The 17,240-nt window shown below is 41.8% G+C and overlaps 1 protein-coding gene across 1 annotated transcript in view; it reads right to left on the bottom strand.

The window, feature by feature from the left end:
- terb1 (telomere repeat binding bouquet formation protein 1) overlaps nt 1–17,240 on the bottom strand; it is a 116,879-nt gene that overhangs the window by 94,303 nt on the left and 5,336 nt on the right. Inside the window, exons 4-9 of the mRNA XM_080186592.1 lie at nt 16,188–16,319; nt 14,461–14,521; nt 13,037–13,152; nt 11,864–11,986; nt 6,303–6,455; nt 2,456–2,587 (exon numbers count right to left, since the gene is read on the bottom strand). Of these exons, the coding sequence (XP_080042718.1) occupies nt 2,456–2,587; nt 6,303–6,455; nt 11,864–11,986; nt 13,037–13,152; nt 14,461–14,521; nt 16,188–16,319 (717 nt within the window). The remainder of the gene's footprint in view (nt 1–2,455; nt 2,588–6,302; nt 6,456–11,863; nt 11,987–13,036; nt 13,153–14,460; nt 14,522–16,187; nt 16,320–17,240) is intronic.

The raw sequence follows: 17,240 nt of genomic DNA, 5'->3' as shown, positions 1-17,240 counted from the left end.
ATTTAGGAAAAAATTGCCACTGGAAATTACAACATAATTCAGAATATCCTCTGTTTATGAACAGTTGATGAGAGGAAAGAAGTACAGTTTGCCTGTCTCTCTGCTATCTGTAACAAAATAAACACATTATCAGAATTGGTCAGTTTACATGTGCATTACTGTGAAAGCATTCCACAGGCTGATTTATAAGATTGCTAGAAGCCTTTGAAACCTGATAATTACGCTGGAATTTGAGAAAACTTCTCATTTTCAATCTTCTGATGTAGTTGTAAAGCACAAATCAGAAAATATCTCAAAGGCAGTTCTAAGTTGCTTTGGGTGGGGAAACTGCTTTTGAATAGAGTACGTGTGCTTTACAGAGGTGTAAACATCATTTAGTTTCCTGCTCATCTGTGTGTTGGCCCAGCACGGTCTGAGGGGAATTTGTAAAGAAGTACCAGATGAAGTTGACCAGACACAACTGTTGTATGTTACCAGGCAACCATATAATAAACTATTCAAAATCGCAATGTTCTTTTAGCTGAGCAGGAACAGGGATTCTTCTAACTTCTATATTTGAAATTGGTAAAGTATTCAGCAATAAGTAATAACATATTAAGCGCGTTTGAAAGGTTACAAGCATGGTCGATGCAGGCTTGGACGGCTGAAGGGACTGTTCCTGTGCTGTAATTTTCTTTGTTCTTTCTTCTTTGTTCATATCCACAAACTAGGTTCTCCATTGTATTCAGTATGACTTAATCTTGTGATTTCTAAATTAGTCAACACTGTTCTCTTCGGTGGAATATACTATATGTTTTTAAAGTATTTTATGTAGCTCAGAAGAATGTGGCTAAAAGCAAATTACTGGGGATGCTGGAATCTGAAACCAAAAGAGAAAATGCTGGAAAATCTCAGGAGGTCAAAGCTTTGACAAAGGTTCAAAGTCGAAATGTCAGCTCTTCTCTCTCCTTACAGATGCTGCTATACCTGCTGAGATTTTCCAGCATTTTCTCTTTTGATGGCTGAAGAATGTGGCTCCTCCTCGTCTTTTCCTTGATTTCCTATGGAATCCAAAGTAATTTCTTCTCTTCAAACTGCACATACATAGTATATTGCCACTTAGGTAGCAACTGGGTGGTTTCAAGTGACTGTGGGACTTATCCCAGTGTCCTAATGGATAGCAGAAGTAAACATGTTCCTAGGTTCTCTAACTATTCTCTAACTAGTGCCGAGGGCTATCTGCTATTGGGCTGACAGAATATTATTATATTTCAGGGGGCAGGACCTATTCCTGCCCAGGAGGCTGAAACCAATGGGCCTCTGCCCACAGTGGACATGCTTCAGAACATTAAGGAATGGGGGAAATGGTTTGGTGTTCCTGTTCATCAAAAAAGTTTTCTACTGGGGTGGAGATTAACAGGAAAATCATAGACAACTATGTTTTCCTTGTAGGAAAACATAGGAGTAAGTGAAATCATTGCCCCAATCTAGTAATAAAGAAGTAGAGGTGGATGTTGGGTTCCACAAGGCTATATATGCCCCTTTAAATTTGAAAATTTTGACAAACTGAAAATTTTCAAATTTAAATTGAGACAGAACAAGCTACTTAAAAATGCAAGGTGATCTTCCAAGATGAAGGTGAAAACAAACAAATCACTCACAGGGAAACATTTTCTATAACTCAAAGACCCGTCAAAACCCGTCACTGTCCAAGGAAGAGACAATAAAATGCAAAGCACTGGACATGAAACAATGGCAACCACAAAACTGCTTGGAAATACACAATGGGTTAAGTATAACCAGCCAGCTATTACAGAGAGGTTACAAGAAAGTTTACAGCACAGAAAACAGGCTGAAAGCTGGGCTCTCTCTTGGAATAAGTGTACTGCCCAGTTTGGAAGCCAATATTACCAGACTCCTCCAGCAAAACAACATCTTATAATTGTAACATCAGTTGAGGCTGGCCTGGGAATGGTCTGGGGTGAGGGAGAGGGAGACGGGACATGATTGGGCCGTGGGGGCATCACTGCAGGGGTCCCAGGCTGGCCAGCAAATGGAGGCAGACAGTTCAGGTCCACTGTGCATGCACAGAGGCCCGCTGGTTTCAGCCTCCTGGGCGGGAATAGGTCCTGCCCCCGGAAATATAATGATATTTGCGCTAGTGACAATTGCAGTGCACAGAGTGTGGGAGATTCTAATCTGAACTTCCCTGAAAAGCCAGCATGAATTACTCCAGTTTTCCCGCTAATTCAATATCTAGAATGTTATTTGGGAGAATTCTGTCCCCAATCTTTGAAATGCTGGACAACTTGGAGATCTTTATTTCAAACGTTATGACAAGCATGGAGAATTCTCAGCTTGTAGTTCCATTTTACTTTAAGCCTTGTGCTGAAATACACTGAGCTCATTATTAGATGAAAGCGGATTCCAAATATGAAGGTTCAAGTGCTTTGTTAGCACAATCTCTGTTACTTACCACATCCATCAGTGCAGTGCCCAATAGCAAGAATAATGCCCAATTTACTGCTTATGTCGAGACCATTCTGCATCAACAGTGCCAGAAGCTTGGGTACGATTAAGTATTCCGACAAGCAGGAAGCCGCAGGAGCTGTCAAAAATAAGCCTGTCAGATGTAATATTTTCGCTTTAAAAAGGCATTTCGTTTTGATATTAAAAGGATAGAATGTGAATATAGAATCATAATAAAATGTTCACCTTGGAACAGAACTTTTGCACGGTGCTTCAATTTTCAGGGTATACTAGTCAAAATAATGAGAAACCAATCCTTCTCTTTAGCTGAGGTGAAAATCCTTTGTGCTCTCACAGAATAGATTTGACCTACGTTGTACAATATTAATAGGCCAAACTCTAATTAATTAGAAAGCAATAATTTATGAACAAATCGGTATGACATACAAGATTGAAATTATATAAAACTTAAAACAGTGCTTTAAAAACTTTGAATACATTTAGGGCTGGATTTATGTTTCCTCCACTGACAAGTATAAAGGCTAGAGGATACCGTGCCCACCCTTTGCAATGTTACCAGCGTGCAACGGTTTCAGTCCTGGAGGAGTCTTTGCAAAGCATGAACACTGCACTGACCCTTAGCTCCAAGTGCACAGCCTCAACCATTCAGAGAGTGATGACTCTCAAGGACAGCAGCTTCAGGAACAGAATGAGAGGTTCCTGGAGTTGCGCTCAGATCTGTGAGCCCTCACACAGGCACTGACCTCAGGAGATTACTGTCAGTATGGAAGAACGATGCAGCACCCAGTCTCTCAGATGGGTGCCCATTCTTCTGTGGTGGACAGGGAGGTCCAGGTGCATGAATTAAGCTAGTCTTCTCATACAGTGCCCTGGATGATAGCAGGAGCTCCTCTGCATCGCTGCCAGTCACTGCACCATTCTTAGAGTCTGCGATGACTGAGGAGTGTCCAGCCATGTCAATGAGCACACCCTCCCAGGAAAAGGCTACCCAATGGCAGAGGTCATCGATGCTAACTGAACATCAGTCATCAACCTGCCTCTAATGCCGCTGTAAGCAAAAGTGGGGGTGGGGTTGACATATAGATGTAGCACCCACAAATGTAAGCTTAAGATACAGTGAGCACAGAATGGGTTTGCACTGGAGGCTTATGTTTCGTTTTCATATCACTAGTGTTTTGAACTATTTTGACTGCATGTTTTTGTTTTGTTTCATATTAATGTTATGATAAATTACTGCTTGTTCACAAGTTATGAGTATTCCATGTATTGGTATTTCCCTCAGCAATGACTGTTGAGATCTTAGGGACTTTAAACTTTATTTCTGAGGCAGTGATGCCACATTGGGAGGTGGTGCCCATGAACTCAGACTGACAGTAGGCCTTGCCAGCCTAGCTAATAGAAGGTTGAATCAAGGCCCCACATCCCTGCCTCCCTGAAGGTTCCTCGTTTCAGCCTCTTCATCCTTGTCAGCTGCCTGCCCAGACTTTCCACCTGAGCCTTCATTGGATTCTTCCTCTAAGGCTGGTGAACTTGCCTCAGTGTTCTCCTGGTCCAGTAGTTCTGCCCTACAGAGAGCAAAATTGTGAACAGCACATTGATGATAAATGACAACTTGCTCTGGCGGCTATTGCAGAACATCCCCAAAGTGGTCCAGGCATCGGAACCTCATCTTCATCAGGCCTATTGTCATGTCCATCATCGCCCTTGAGGATACCTGGCAACAGCTGTATCTTTCCCCTGTCCTTGGGGACTTGAGAGGCATCATTAGCCACCTTTTCATAGAACGAATCAAAGAATCCTTACAATGCAGAAAAGCCATTCAGCCCATTGAGTCTGCAGCAGCTCTCTGACAGTATCTTACCCAGGCTCTATACCCCATTCTATCCTACCCCTAGCCTACTGATACAAGTTATATACTTCAAGGTGTTCTACGAAGCTCACCTGACCTGTAACGTTTTATGTTGAATTTGGCTAGGATGAGCATGGGAGGTTTCACTTCAGGTGTGATTTAGCTGACTCACGTGGAGCTTTTATCAAAAACATTTAATTAAGAATATTGTTGACGTGTATAGCAAGACAATTAGCAAGAACTTTTAACAATTACAAACAAGAAACACAGCAACCACGATAATGTATAACTCTTAAGGATATATCTCCAACCTGTTCCAACCAAAGCCAACATCCAATGCACAAACCCCTCCAAATAAGCACAATACAGCATAGGTGAATGCCCACTTGTTACAGAAATTCAGCCTCCTGGGTCGAATGCTAAAATCCCTCGAGAATAACCTCAGAAGAGGTTGTAGTCGAGTCTGTTTCCCAAAACACTGCTTCTTTAAGGCAGGATGGCAATAAGCCTTCCTTCAGCTAATTTATAATAGTTTCAGAACCAAACAAAGAGAACAGGAAGAGAGAGAGCATGCTTCTTAGCTTACTGCTAAACTGCTTCCAACACACTCCCCTAAACAAAACTGAAAGCCCAAAGGAAAAAACCCCTATCACCTGACAGCCACAAACAAAACTGAAAGCCCCAATGACACCGCTGAAGCTGAAAGCTGAATGATTTAAAAAATAAACTTTCTTAAAGGTACACTCGCATGCAATAACACATCTTGGAATACTAAGGAACAATTTAGCATGTTCATTTCCTCTGCACATCTTTGGACCGGGGGGGGGCAAATCGGAGCACCTGGAGGAAACCCATGCAGACATGGGAAAACATGCAAAATTTACACAATCACCCATGGCTGGAATTGGACCCAGGTCCCTGGAGCTGTGAGGCAGCAGTGCTAACTACCTTGCCACTGTGCAGCCTTCTCAAAGGATACGCTTTGTCACCAGTCAACCATCCAGCTTGACACAACTGTGTGCAGCTGACGGAATACTCTGCAAAGATCACCCTCTAACCCCTGGAAAGATCCAAAGGTCATGATGGCATCATTTGAAAGCCAAAGCCTCCTGTGCACTAGGCCTCGATCATGTCAGGGTAGTTGGATCACTGCCTGTATGCGCTGGCCGCTGCATATTAAATATTTTGTGCACAGATGTCCTCCTTGCCTTTCCTGCTGGCCCTGAGCATCCCGTGCCTATGCCTTTGCTCTAAGGGGATGTTTGCAGCCACCTTCTTCTCCCTCTCTCTTTGTCCCGTCTTCCTCCTCAGAGTAAGTGCACCCTGTTGAGTAACAGAGTTTTTGTTTGTGACCAAAACTCTCCACTTACCTGACAAAGGGGCAGAGCCCCGAGAGCTTGTGGTGTTTACTATCAAATAAACCTGCTGGACTTTAAGTTGGTGCTGTGAGACTTCTTACTGTGCTCACACTTCAAAGCAGTTTCCTGTCTTGTTTTTAAAGTACTGAAATTCCAAGCAGTTGAAAGATTTTAAAAAATCTTTTTTTCATTTAAAGAGGTATTTTTGTGACAATGCAAAAAATTGAAACTGTAATTCATTCCAGGGTTAATGGCTGAAGCAGAAACAAAATCAAAATTAGACTAGGTAGTGAGGTAGATGAAGGAGAAGGTGTTGAATGGATTTGCAAACAAGATGAGTAATTGCCACTTTAATTTTTTTTATTAGTGTCACAAGTAGGCTTACATTAACACTGCAATGAAGTTATACATAGACACTCACAGGCTGGTTACGCCAAATTGTCTATTTCTGCTTGTAACACCAGGATTTCATAGGTTATCTTGATCCCATTCCCTCTCTTTCATATACAGACACTCATCCAACCAGAGTCAGTTGATACCTGCTGATCATCCACATTGCAGCCCACTCCCCTTAGACCCCTGAATGCCTCTACGTCTTGGGGGGCCCAAACTACTGATTTACTCACGATTTTCTGAAATACAGGAATCCAGTGTCTTTATCACAGCTACTGCCAGCTTTGTTCTGGAATGATGTCTTATGGATTCGTCCAACAATTTCACAAGAACCTGAGCAAGAGCATCCAGGCCACCAACTTTGCAAAAGTAGTCCTGTACGTATGCTGAAGGCAAAATAAGATAAATAATAAATGCAATTATAGTTTAATAATTAAGCTTCTGGAAGAGAACATTAAACTCATTAAGATCAATCAAGTTTGCTTTGGGGCAAAATAACATTTTCTACTTTTCATGTCCAGTGTCAAGAACAGAGCATTCTTAATAAACCAATGGTAAATGTCTGAGCATAAAGCATAGAATCCCTATAGTGCAAAAAGATCATTCAGCCCATCGAGCCTACACCAATAACAATCCCACCCAGGCCCTATCCCCATAACCCCATATATTTACCCTGCTAATCTCCCTGACAAGAGATAATTGAGCATGGCCAATCAACATAACCCATATTCTTTTAGAGGATTCCAAGGGGATTTTGTGAAGTTCTTAATAGAATAAACTGCATCTCTTTCTTATCAGTATCTCTTAGTGATGACTTGCTGTTCTCTGCATTAGAGCTTTCTTTCCAATCATGGGATATGAGCATTGCTGAAATTGCCAGCATGTATTATCCATCACAAATGATTTTGACACAATGACAGTGAAGAAATGGTGACATTGTTCCATGATAGGATGGTGTGTGACTTGAAGGGCAACTCGTACTTCTAGATGGTGGAGGTTGCAAGTCAAAGGAACTACATTTATATGTTGCTATTTTGAGCCAGTTTTTGGGAGGGGGTGTAATGTTTATGTTGGCAGATAGGGTATTGATCAAGCGGGCTGCTTTGTCCTGGATGAATGTTTTTGAGTATTGTTGGAGCTGCATTCATCCAGCCAAGTGTAGATTATTCCATTAAATGCCTGACTTGTGCCTTGTAAATGACAGGCAGCCTTTGGAAAGTCAGGAGGTAAGTTACTCAGTGCAGAATTCCCAGTCTCTGACCGGGACTGACAGCAGCAGGTGATCAAGAAGGCAAATGGAGTGTTGGCCTTTGTAGCCAGGGGGATAGAATATAAAAGTAGGGAGGTCTTGCTGCAACTGTACAGGGCACTGGTGAGGCCACAGCTGGAGTACTGTGTGCAGTTTTGGTCGCCGCACTTGCGCAAGGATATTTTGGCCTTGGAGGGAGTGCAGAGGAGGTTCACTAGGCTGACACCGGAGATGAGCGGGTTGGACTATGAAGAGACTAAATAGACTAGGTCTGTACTCGTTGGAGTTTAGAAGGATGAGGGGGGATCTTAGAGAGATGTATGAGATAATGAAGGGGATGGATAGGGTAGAGGTAGAGAGATTCTTCCCGCTTAGAAAGGATAGCAGGACTAGAGGACACAGCCTTAAGGTAAGGGGGGGGGCAGTTTAGATCAGAGTTGAGGAGGAACTTCTTCACTCAAAGGGTGGTGAATCTCTGGAATTCTCTGCCCGTTGAAGTGGTGGAGACTACGTCGCTAAATATATTTAAGTCATGGGTAGATAGGTTTTTGATAGACAGGGGAATTAAGGATTATAGGGAGAAAGCGGGAAAGTGGAACCGATCCACTTCAGATCGGCCATGATCTTATTGAATGGCGGGGCAGGCTCGAAGGGCTAGATGGCCTACTCCTGCTCCTATTTCTTATGTTCTTATGCTCTTGTAATCATAGTATTTATATGGTAGTCCCAATTAAGTTTCTGGTCAAAGATAACTCCGAGCATGCTGCTGATGGGGGTTTCAGCAATGGTAATATTGTTAAATATCAAAGGGAGATGGTTATATACTCTCTTGTGAAGGTATCATTGCCTGGCATTTGTGTGGTGCAAATGTTGCTCGCTACTTATCAGTCCAAGCCTGAATTTTGTTCAGGTACTGCTTCAGCATCTGAGGGGTTGCAAATGGCATTGAGCACTGTGCATCATTGGAAAACATCCCCATTTCTGACCTTACAATGGAAGGAAGCAGAAGATGCTTGGGCTTAAAACATTAATGTCAGGAGCTTCTGGAGCAATGTTGTGAGGCTGAGATGGTTACTCAACAACCAAAATCATCTTTCTTGGGATAGAAGCAGCACTGCAACAGAAGTCCCCTTTTGTGAGATCACAAAATCCTACTCAGTGAACTTATTGCTGAGGATCTACCCATTACACACTGAGACCACTTGTGTGATCTATAGACAGGGTCTCATGACGTTAGATGTGGAAACCTTTTATTCACAAGTTCTGCCCCGTAAAGCAAAACAGCATTTCTGAGAGGTCCCCTTTAAACTCAGCCTCAACTGCACAATCTTCATGGCACCAGTATAACATTTCAATTCTAGTTATCTTTACAAGCTGTCTGAGCAAAGCTGACAAGCAGTGGTGGATTAAGAGCAGTTTTATACCAATATTTCAAGATGGCCCAAATTCACTTTCACCGCCCCTCCTATGAGATTTCTAATTACTGGGATGCTGAGAAGAGGTGCTCTGAGTGAGTGAGTGAGTGAGTGAGTGAGTGAGTGAGTGAGTGAGTGAGTGAGTGAGTGAGTGAGTGAGTGAGTGAGGGGTTTGGGAAGAATCCTGCTGACTGAATGGAAGAGGAGGGAGTTGGGAAGAGGGGCTGCTGAGATAGTCAATGGGTGAGGTTTGGGAAGAGGAGCTGGTGGGGGAGTGAGCGGGGAAGGGGTTGGGAAGAGGGACTGCTGAGTGAGTGAAGGAAGGGAGTTTGGAAGAGAGATGAGTGACTGAGTGTTAGAAAGAGCAGCTGTTGAGTGAGTTGGGGGAGGTGGTTGAGAAGAGGCTGGTGAGTGGAGAACATGGGTTTGGAAAGAGGAGTTGGTGCGTGGGTTTGTGTGAAGGGAGTTAGGAAGAGGGGCTGCTGCGAAAGTGTGCGGGCAGATTGGGATTTGGGAAGAGAGGGTGGTATTTGCGTGAATATGTGTTTGGGGTGGAGAGATGGAACGAGAAGGTGTGTTTGTGTGGGCAGGACTAATGGTAGCAGAACAAGCGTTGTTGTCACCTGGGTATATGGAGAACTTGGTTGAAATCCAAAAGTAATTTTGAAACACAGACTTTCAAATTTATCTGATGAACATGTCACTGGATAATTAGTGTAGGAAGAAGGACATTGGATTTCTGAGCCACTAGGCCCAGTTTTGGGCCATGTTGGACCTGTACAAGCTGTAAAGGTTACACCTTAATCAGGTCAGGACCAACATCCTTGCAGGAAGATTTGCTAGTGCTGTTGGAGAGGATTTAAACTTCAGCAGGTTGGGAACCTGTGGGGTAGCTCAGAGAATTGTAAGTTAATAGGTGGAGTTGGAGTAAAGAAGAAAGTAATGAAGTCCAAATCAAAGTTATACTGAATGTATGCGAATGTACAGTGTATAGTAAATAATATTGCTGAGTTACAGGCCCAGATTACGATGTGGAATTATGTTGTGGCGATAATGAAATTTAAGAAAGGACAGGACTGGATGTTAAATATTCCTAAGTACAAGATGTTTGGAGAAGATAAGAAGGACACAGAGAGGGGATGTGGGGGTCCAAGTGCATAAATCACAAAAGGTTAGCATGCAAGTTCAACAGGTTATTGGGGAGACAAATGGAATGTTGGTCTTTATTTCAAAGGGAATGGAGTAGAAAAATAGGAAAGTCTTGCTAAAATGCTAAAAGGCACTGCTTAGACCACACCTGGAATACTGTTAACAGTTTTGGCCCCATTGTCTAAGGAAAGACTGGCGTTGGAGGCAGTAAGAAATCTCGCAACACCAGGTTAAAATCCTACAGGTTTATTGGGTAGCACAAGTCACAAGCTTTCAGAGTGCTGCTCTTCATCAGTTGAGTGGGAGTTCTGTTCACAAACAGGGCATATAAAGACAAAAACTCAATTTACAAAATAATGGTTGGAATGTGTTCAGTTTCTGAATGCGATCAGTTTCTTGCATTCCAGTCATTATTTTGAGTTTTGTGTCTTTATATGCCCTGTTTGTGAACAGAACTCCCACTCACCTGATGAAGGAGCAGTGCTCTGAAAGCTTGTGGCTTGTGCTACAAATAAATTTGTTGGACTTTAACCTGGTGTTGTGAGACTTCTTACTGTGCTTACCCCAGTCCAACGCCAGCATCTCCACATCATTGGAGGCAGGCTAGAGAAGGTTCACTAGTTTAATCCTGAGTTTGGAGGGATTTTCTTACGAGAGTGATGAAGTAGGCTGGGCTAGTACTCACTGCAGTTTAGAAGAATGAGAGGCACCCTTATTGAGGCATATAAGATTCTTTGGGGGCTTGATAGGGTAGATGCTAAAAGATTGTTTCCCCTAATGGAAGAGACTAGGACCAGAGGACATAATCTCAGAGTAAGGCGGTCACCCATTTAAGACAGATGTGAGGAGGAATTTCTTCTCAGAGGGTAGTGAATCTGTGGAATTCTTTACTACAGAAAGCTATAGAGGCCGGGTCATTAAGTATGTTCAAAGCTTAGATGTACAGATTTTTAATCAGTATGAGAATCAAAAGTTGTGGAATACAGCAGGAAAATGGAGTTGAGGATTATATCAGATCAGTCATGATCTCATTGAGTGGTGGAGCACTGGGCCAAATGGCCTATTTCTGCTTTTACATCTTATGATCTTATCAATTGTCAGCGGGGAACACTTAGAAGACAGTGATCATTGCACCGCAAGATTTAGCATGACAGTAGAAAAGGACAATGGGCTTTCCAGGGTAGGAGGGAGCCAACTTCAATGGGATGGGAATGGAGTTGGCCAGATGAAATGCAATGAAAGATTGGCAGAAGAAACTCTGACTGAACAATGGGCCACCTTCAAAGAAGAAATGGTTTGGTCACCATCAAAGTATATTCCCTCAAAAGCAAAAGGTAGGGCAAACAAGTCCAGAGTTCACTGGATGAAAAAGGAGATATAAATTAAGATAAACAAGAAAAATTGTGCTTATGAAAGACTTAAGGGTAGAAAATACAATTGAGACCCAGGCCCACAAGGGAGGTGAAAAAGCACAGAAGAGAAGGGAAGAGGAATAATGAAAAAAGACCTGCAGTCAACATAAAGGGGAACAGCAAAGTGGAGCAGAGTTTCCATTCATTTGTACTTGGCATGCATTTCCGAAATATCTGCTCTTGGTCACCCATGAAAACAGACAGTGGCTTCAGAAGCTGTGATCAGCTACTTCAGGTTTGAGAATTTGAAAAGAGATGCCAGCAACCACTTCAGGCCCATAGCAATAAGGATTTTGACAGAAGCCAGAACACTGAGTGTCTGTTGAGAATTTGCATTCTTTTAGCCCTTTCAGACAGCAGCTTTCTGGGCCATCCAGCCATTCATTAGGCATTTCCAGTTGAAAACCTGGCTACATGAACGAGCTGATCTCAGAAATTTATGAAGCTGAATCTTAAGTGGGGGAGGGGGATGGTGGGAGTGAAACAGAGGAAAAATGGCCTCTCCTACTCTTTACACACTATCACATCATACACATACAAATAACCATTTTATACAACCAAATACTTACAGTTGTTAGCAACAGCGAGACCAATAAATGCACAAATGGGCCGGATTACTTCTTGTCTGATGCATTTCTGCAGGCAGTCTTTTGCAAATGGAAAGGCTGCTGTACACAGTCTCTGGTTCTCTTCTGTAACAGTCAATGTAGATGCACAAAGCACAAGTGAATTCAACAATATTAAAATTCCTTTTACTAAGCCAGTTTTCTCCCTCCCCCCATACGGATGATGACTAATGCAATATTACAGTTTCGCCAGTATTGAGTGCCCTCTGGTGCTTTTTCTATGTAGCTATTCTTTGTCAACCTAGACGCTGAGTGATGGCAGGCTATTCACCAGACATCTTAGCCAAGCTTGCACTGTCTTCAACCAATGATACAAATTTTCTTGATAACAACTGGCAGTGGGAATTGATTTCTATTACCTAGCTGAGGGGTTTCGAGGCTAATCATAAAACTTTATTGTTATTCTTCAGAGCAACTAACTCAAATTGTGTTTTTTTTATTTTAATCTTTGCTGCCATGACCAGCTCAAACTAGCAGCAGGCAATCGTTTGGGAGATTTATCTATAAACGTACTTGTCAGGGTCTTGCTCCAAGTCCTCATGAGAACATGAAATAGTTAACAGCAGTGAGAACTTACCATGTAAAGAGCAGGTCATTCTAAGTGTTCAATAAAATCAAATCATCCTGTTGTAGGCTCATTGGGTGAATGGACCATAAGCCATAACTGTACCGTGCCAATAAAGTTCTTAAGTTTTAAAGCTGATCTCTGTTAAGTTAGCAGATTATTATTATTGTTACAATTATCTACAGCATCCCTGAACTACAGAAGAGTTAAAAGTAAACCAGGGTTATTTCTATTGAATTTTATCCAACAACTGCCAACTGGAAATCCACATCTTGTTAGCTCAGATGTGGTTCTCATTTTCCTCAAAAACTTGCCAATAATCACTGCCTTACACACATACAAGAAATGGCCACACTTTGGCAATATGCTTGAATCGAGTGGAAACTAGAAATATGAAGAATGATGAATCGTAAGGCAATCTTCATGAAAAGGTAGTAGTGCCACAGTTAAAATAAGCATAGCTTCTCTTTAATCATTATACAAAAATCCTGAAGAAAATACATCAAAAGACAAAGTCACAAGCACATCTGAAAGAGACAAAAATTAAATACCATTTTGTGGATTGTTGACACAAGCACAGAGAGTGCTACTAATGGATGACCACAGCTCATAGCACTGACCAATATTTTCATGTATGGACTGCTTGTCTAATATTGGGAAACTAGTTCTGGTGAAAAATAAAATCAAAAATGTAAATCTACATTTGTTTCAATAGAACCTTGGTTCAAAAGACCATAATTTTTATAAAGTCACAGAACTGCCAATTAGCTTTTAACAACAGGACATGAAAAGTTTGACTGTAATACATTATTCCTTCACTCCCCCTTATCTTCATAAATGTACACCTATTGCAAGGATAACACACAGGTTACACAATATATCTTTGCTATAATGTGGAGTTGAGGTCTAAGGTCAACATTCATCTTTTAGAACAATGGACATGGCTCAAGAGATTGTACGGCCCACTCCAACTCCTATTTCTGATGTTATATTTAATCCAAGTGCGATTAGAACTTCAGTAACCTACTGCTTCATTTGTTATTTTGAATATCTTCAGCAGGTAGTTTCTTAAAATTAAGGTTCTTCAGATAACTTTACAGTATATTCTCTGTCTATGTGGTACTGAATCAAACAGACCTGTGCGTTCCAGGCTTGACCTTTAGTACATTTTAATTTAGCTGATCTTCACCAGGGCACCAATTGAGATGCTAAAATGCCTTCACTATCTCTGTGTTAAGAGTGTTGGAAGGCTTTCCCAGAAGCACTCTCTTCTTCACATAATGCCCAAATATCCACAGTGGAAAACCCTGAGTGCACTCAGGCATACAGAACCAACTAAAGAAATAAATACCAAAGAATGACTGTTACCTGTGGAACCATATATCTTTGCATCTTTCACTGTTTTCACGCAAAGAGGAAAGGAGAAAATTAGCTCCATAAAAGTACAGTGGCTGCAAGTTCATAGGGTTCAACTCAACTACTTTGACGCTGGCTGGGCCGTCTCTGATCATCTGACACTGCATTGAACTATCTGCTAATCTACCTGTTGATTTTATGTGGGTTAAATCTTCAGTTAAAATAGCAGTCAAAGGAAATTGTTATGGACACGTTAAGCCATCATACCATTATTGCGCTCAGCATGCTTTCCAAGGTCATCGTATTTCTCATTCCCTCCATTCTCTAGTAAAACATCTATTTGTTTCCTGAAGCCATATATACTGTTTGTCTCTTTATTACCAGATAACTGTTCTAAATCTTTGTATTTTTTGCAAACAAAGGACATTCATAATTTCCCTTTTTATGATTTTTTAACTTAACTCCCTGATATTTCAATGAATTGCATGCATTCATTTTGTTAATTCCCAAGATAATTTTGAATGGATCAAAAGTAATTTTCATGGTATAAAATATGTTTCCATCTATCACCTTTGTGAATAATATGAGAAAAATGTGAAGTGCACAATTTGCTAATTACCTGAACAAATTCAGCAGAACGTCAATACATCCAGTTGTCCTCACCAATGCTTGCCCAGATTCTGTAAAAATGCCCAGAGGAATTACTGTGTTCAGATTTAATTTTAACTGACATCAGTACTCAAGACGTTATCATTTTTATACTTTTGTTCAGCCCATGTTAGGATAAAAAATGCTCCTGGCATGCCACATACAAAATAATGGGTCAGATGCTCCAACCTTACCCACAGCTGAGCACCAAATTCTCCATTCGCACTGACAGCGGGTAGATGTGAACAGCTAGAGAATTCGGGCCTATAACTACTCCCACTCTAAAACCTGAAAGGTACCTTAATTAGTTAAAAAAACACAATAATATTGTTACAGCAGGTGATGTGTTGCAGCTGTCGCATGTGGGAGCTTGTAGGCACCAGTGAGATGTACACCAATCTTATCTGCAGTAAATGGCTGCAGTTACAAAACTGTGGCTCAGAGTTGATGAACTGGAGTCTGAGCTCAGGGAGGGGGATAGTTAGCAACATACATTCAAGGAAGGTGTCACAACTCCTAGGCTAAGTATTTCTGATTTGGTACATGGTCTGGAACAGGAGAGTGTAACCGTGAATGAGGAAAGTATAGGAACTCAAAAGGGAGCAATAGAGGAGCCTCAGCCCCTACAATTGTCCAACTGGTTCAAGTTTCCTGCAGCTTATGTGGACTAGAACAGGGACTGCAGGGGCATGCTGACTGTGGCAGGGAGCCATTTAAGTGCAGGGAGCCATTTAAGTGGGACGAGTAAAGAGAAATGTAGTTGTAGTAAAGAACAGTAAAGTTAGAAGATAGATATTGTCCTCTGAAGCCGAGAGCTGGCGTTCGAAAGGCTGTGTTTCCCACACAGTCATGATGTGGAGATGCCGGCATTGGACTGGGGTAAACACACTAAGAAGTCTCACAACACCAGGTTAGATTTTATCCTGGTGTTGTGAGATTTCTTACTGTGTTTCCCACACAGTGCCAGGGTTTCAGAAATCTCCTTTGGGTTGGAGAGGAATCATAGAATACAACCATAGAATCCCCTACCATGCAGAAGGAGGCCATTCAGCCCTGCACCAACAACAGTCACACACAGGCTTATCCCTGTAACCCCCACACATTTACCCTGCTAATCCCCCTGACACTAAGGGTTAATTTAGCATGGCCAATCAACCTAACCTGCACATTTTTGGAGCGTGAGAGAAAACGGGATAATTAGAGGAAACCCATGCAGACACGAGGGGAATGTGTAACTCCACACTGTGATCTGAGGCTGGAATTGAACCAGGGTCCCTAGCGCTGAGGCAGCGGTGCTAACCACCATGCCACCCTTAAACAACACACCTTGCCTGCCAGCCATCCACTTCTAGTGGATCTATACAGTTTATTCAGCAGGGCATGTTTTGTTCGGTGTGGTGTCCTTTGTTTGATCATAAAGGCAAGGGTTATTTATCGTGCTTTCTGGCATTTCTGTTTATTGGTACAGCATAGTATTGCTTGTTACTTACTTGCATCAGGTTGTTATTTATTCAATTATATAAGGATTAGTTAATGTACACTGGCCTGTTCATTCATACTGTGAGTTTCATTTACTGTACTGCAAGGGTTTAGCAGGATAAGGGAAAAGTAATTACATGATATTTATGCTTATTTGACATTAAGTTTTTTTACTTGCAGAACAGAGGACATTTCAATATATAAACATGACTTCCATACTGTTTTGTGACACCAAAACCAGGATCACATAGACATTCATCCTCTTCAGAATCAGTGAAGCATCCTTCTGAGCAAGTGACAAGGCAACATCAGACAGCAGTTCTGCAGTGCACAAACTCTGCTGGCAGTACACTGGAAACACATAAAAGAAGAAGTGCTATGATATATACTTTGCAATAGTCAAGAAATGTGAACAATAATTCATGCACAGCTGGCTGATTTCAAAAGGCTTGTTGGAAGAAGCTTGAATGACTTATAAGCATTTTCTGAATAAATTGCGAGTTCTACCATGAAATAAACCCATGCATCCATTATGACCCTCTCAATTTCCTTCTCGCTCCCAAACTTCCTGGATGCTTGTCCCTTCCAGAACGTGACACAAATGTTCATTTTTGCTTATGCAGGAGCTAAGGCAGTGCATACCAAATGGTCATTTAGATGCACAGAATATCATCATCAAACCTGATCAAGTTCTCACCCAATATTCACACACACACTTTTCAGCAGGAAGCACTGGATCCTGGATGAGGAATGGGAAGCTTGGTAGCCTTTTCACCACATTCCTCCACAGCCCAGGGGTGCCAAGACTAATTGTAGCACACCAATTACCACCCCTTCTGAGACCAACAAACTCAGTGCGTAAGAGAAAACAAATATCAAACATTTTGGTGTATATGATGTGTTTTTTAAATCCATTTATGGAATGTGGGCGTGGCTGCCCATCTCTAATTGTCCTTGAGAAGGTTGTGGTGAACTGCCTCCTTGAATTCAATTAAGTGGTTTGCCTGGCCTCTTCAGAGGACATAGAAACATAGAAAAAAGGAGCAGGAGGAGGCCATTCAGTTCTTCGAGTCTGCTCCATCATTCATTATGATCATGGCTGATTATCCAATTCAATAACTTGATCCTGTCTTCTCCCCACTTCCTTTGATCCCCTTCACCTATATCTAACTCCTTCTCGAAAACATAAGAGTGTTTTGGCCTCAGCTACTTTCTGTGATAGCCAATTTCACAGACTCACCACTCTCTGGGTAAATAAATGTTTTCTCATTT

The sequence above is a fragment of the Carcharhinus amblyrhynchos genome, chromosome 4 (genome assembly GCF_965287045.1).
Source record: "Carcharhinus amblyrhynchos chromosome 4, sCarAmb.v2.hapA, whole genome shotgun sequence".
In the NCBI taxonomy this organism is placed as follows: Eukaryota; Metazoa; Chordata; class Chondrichthyes; order Carcharhiniformes; family Carcharhinidae; genus Carcharhinus; species Carcharhinus amblyrhynchos.
Note: the sequence above shows the minus strand (reverse complement) of the source record. Positions and strands in the feature narration are given on the sequence as shown.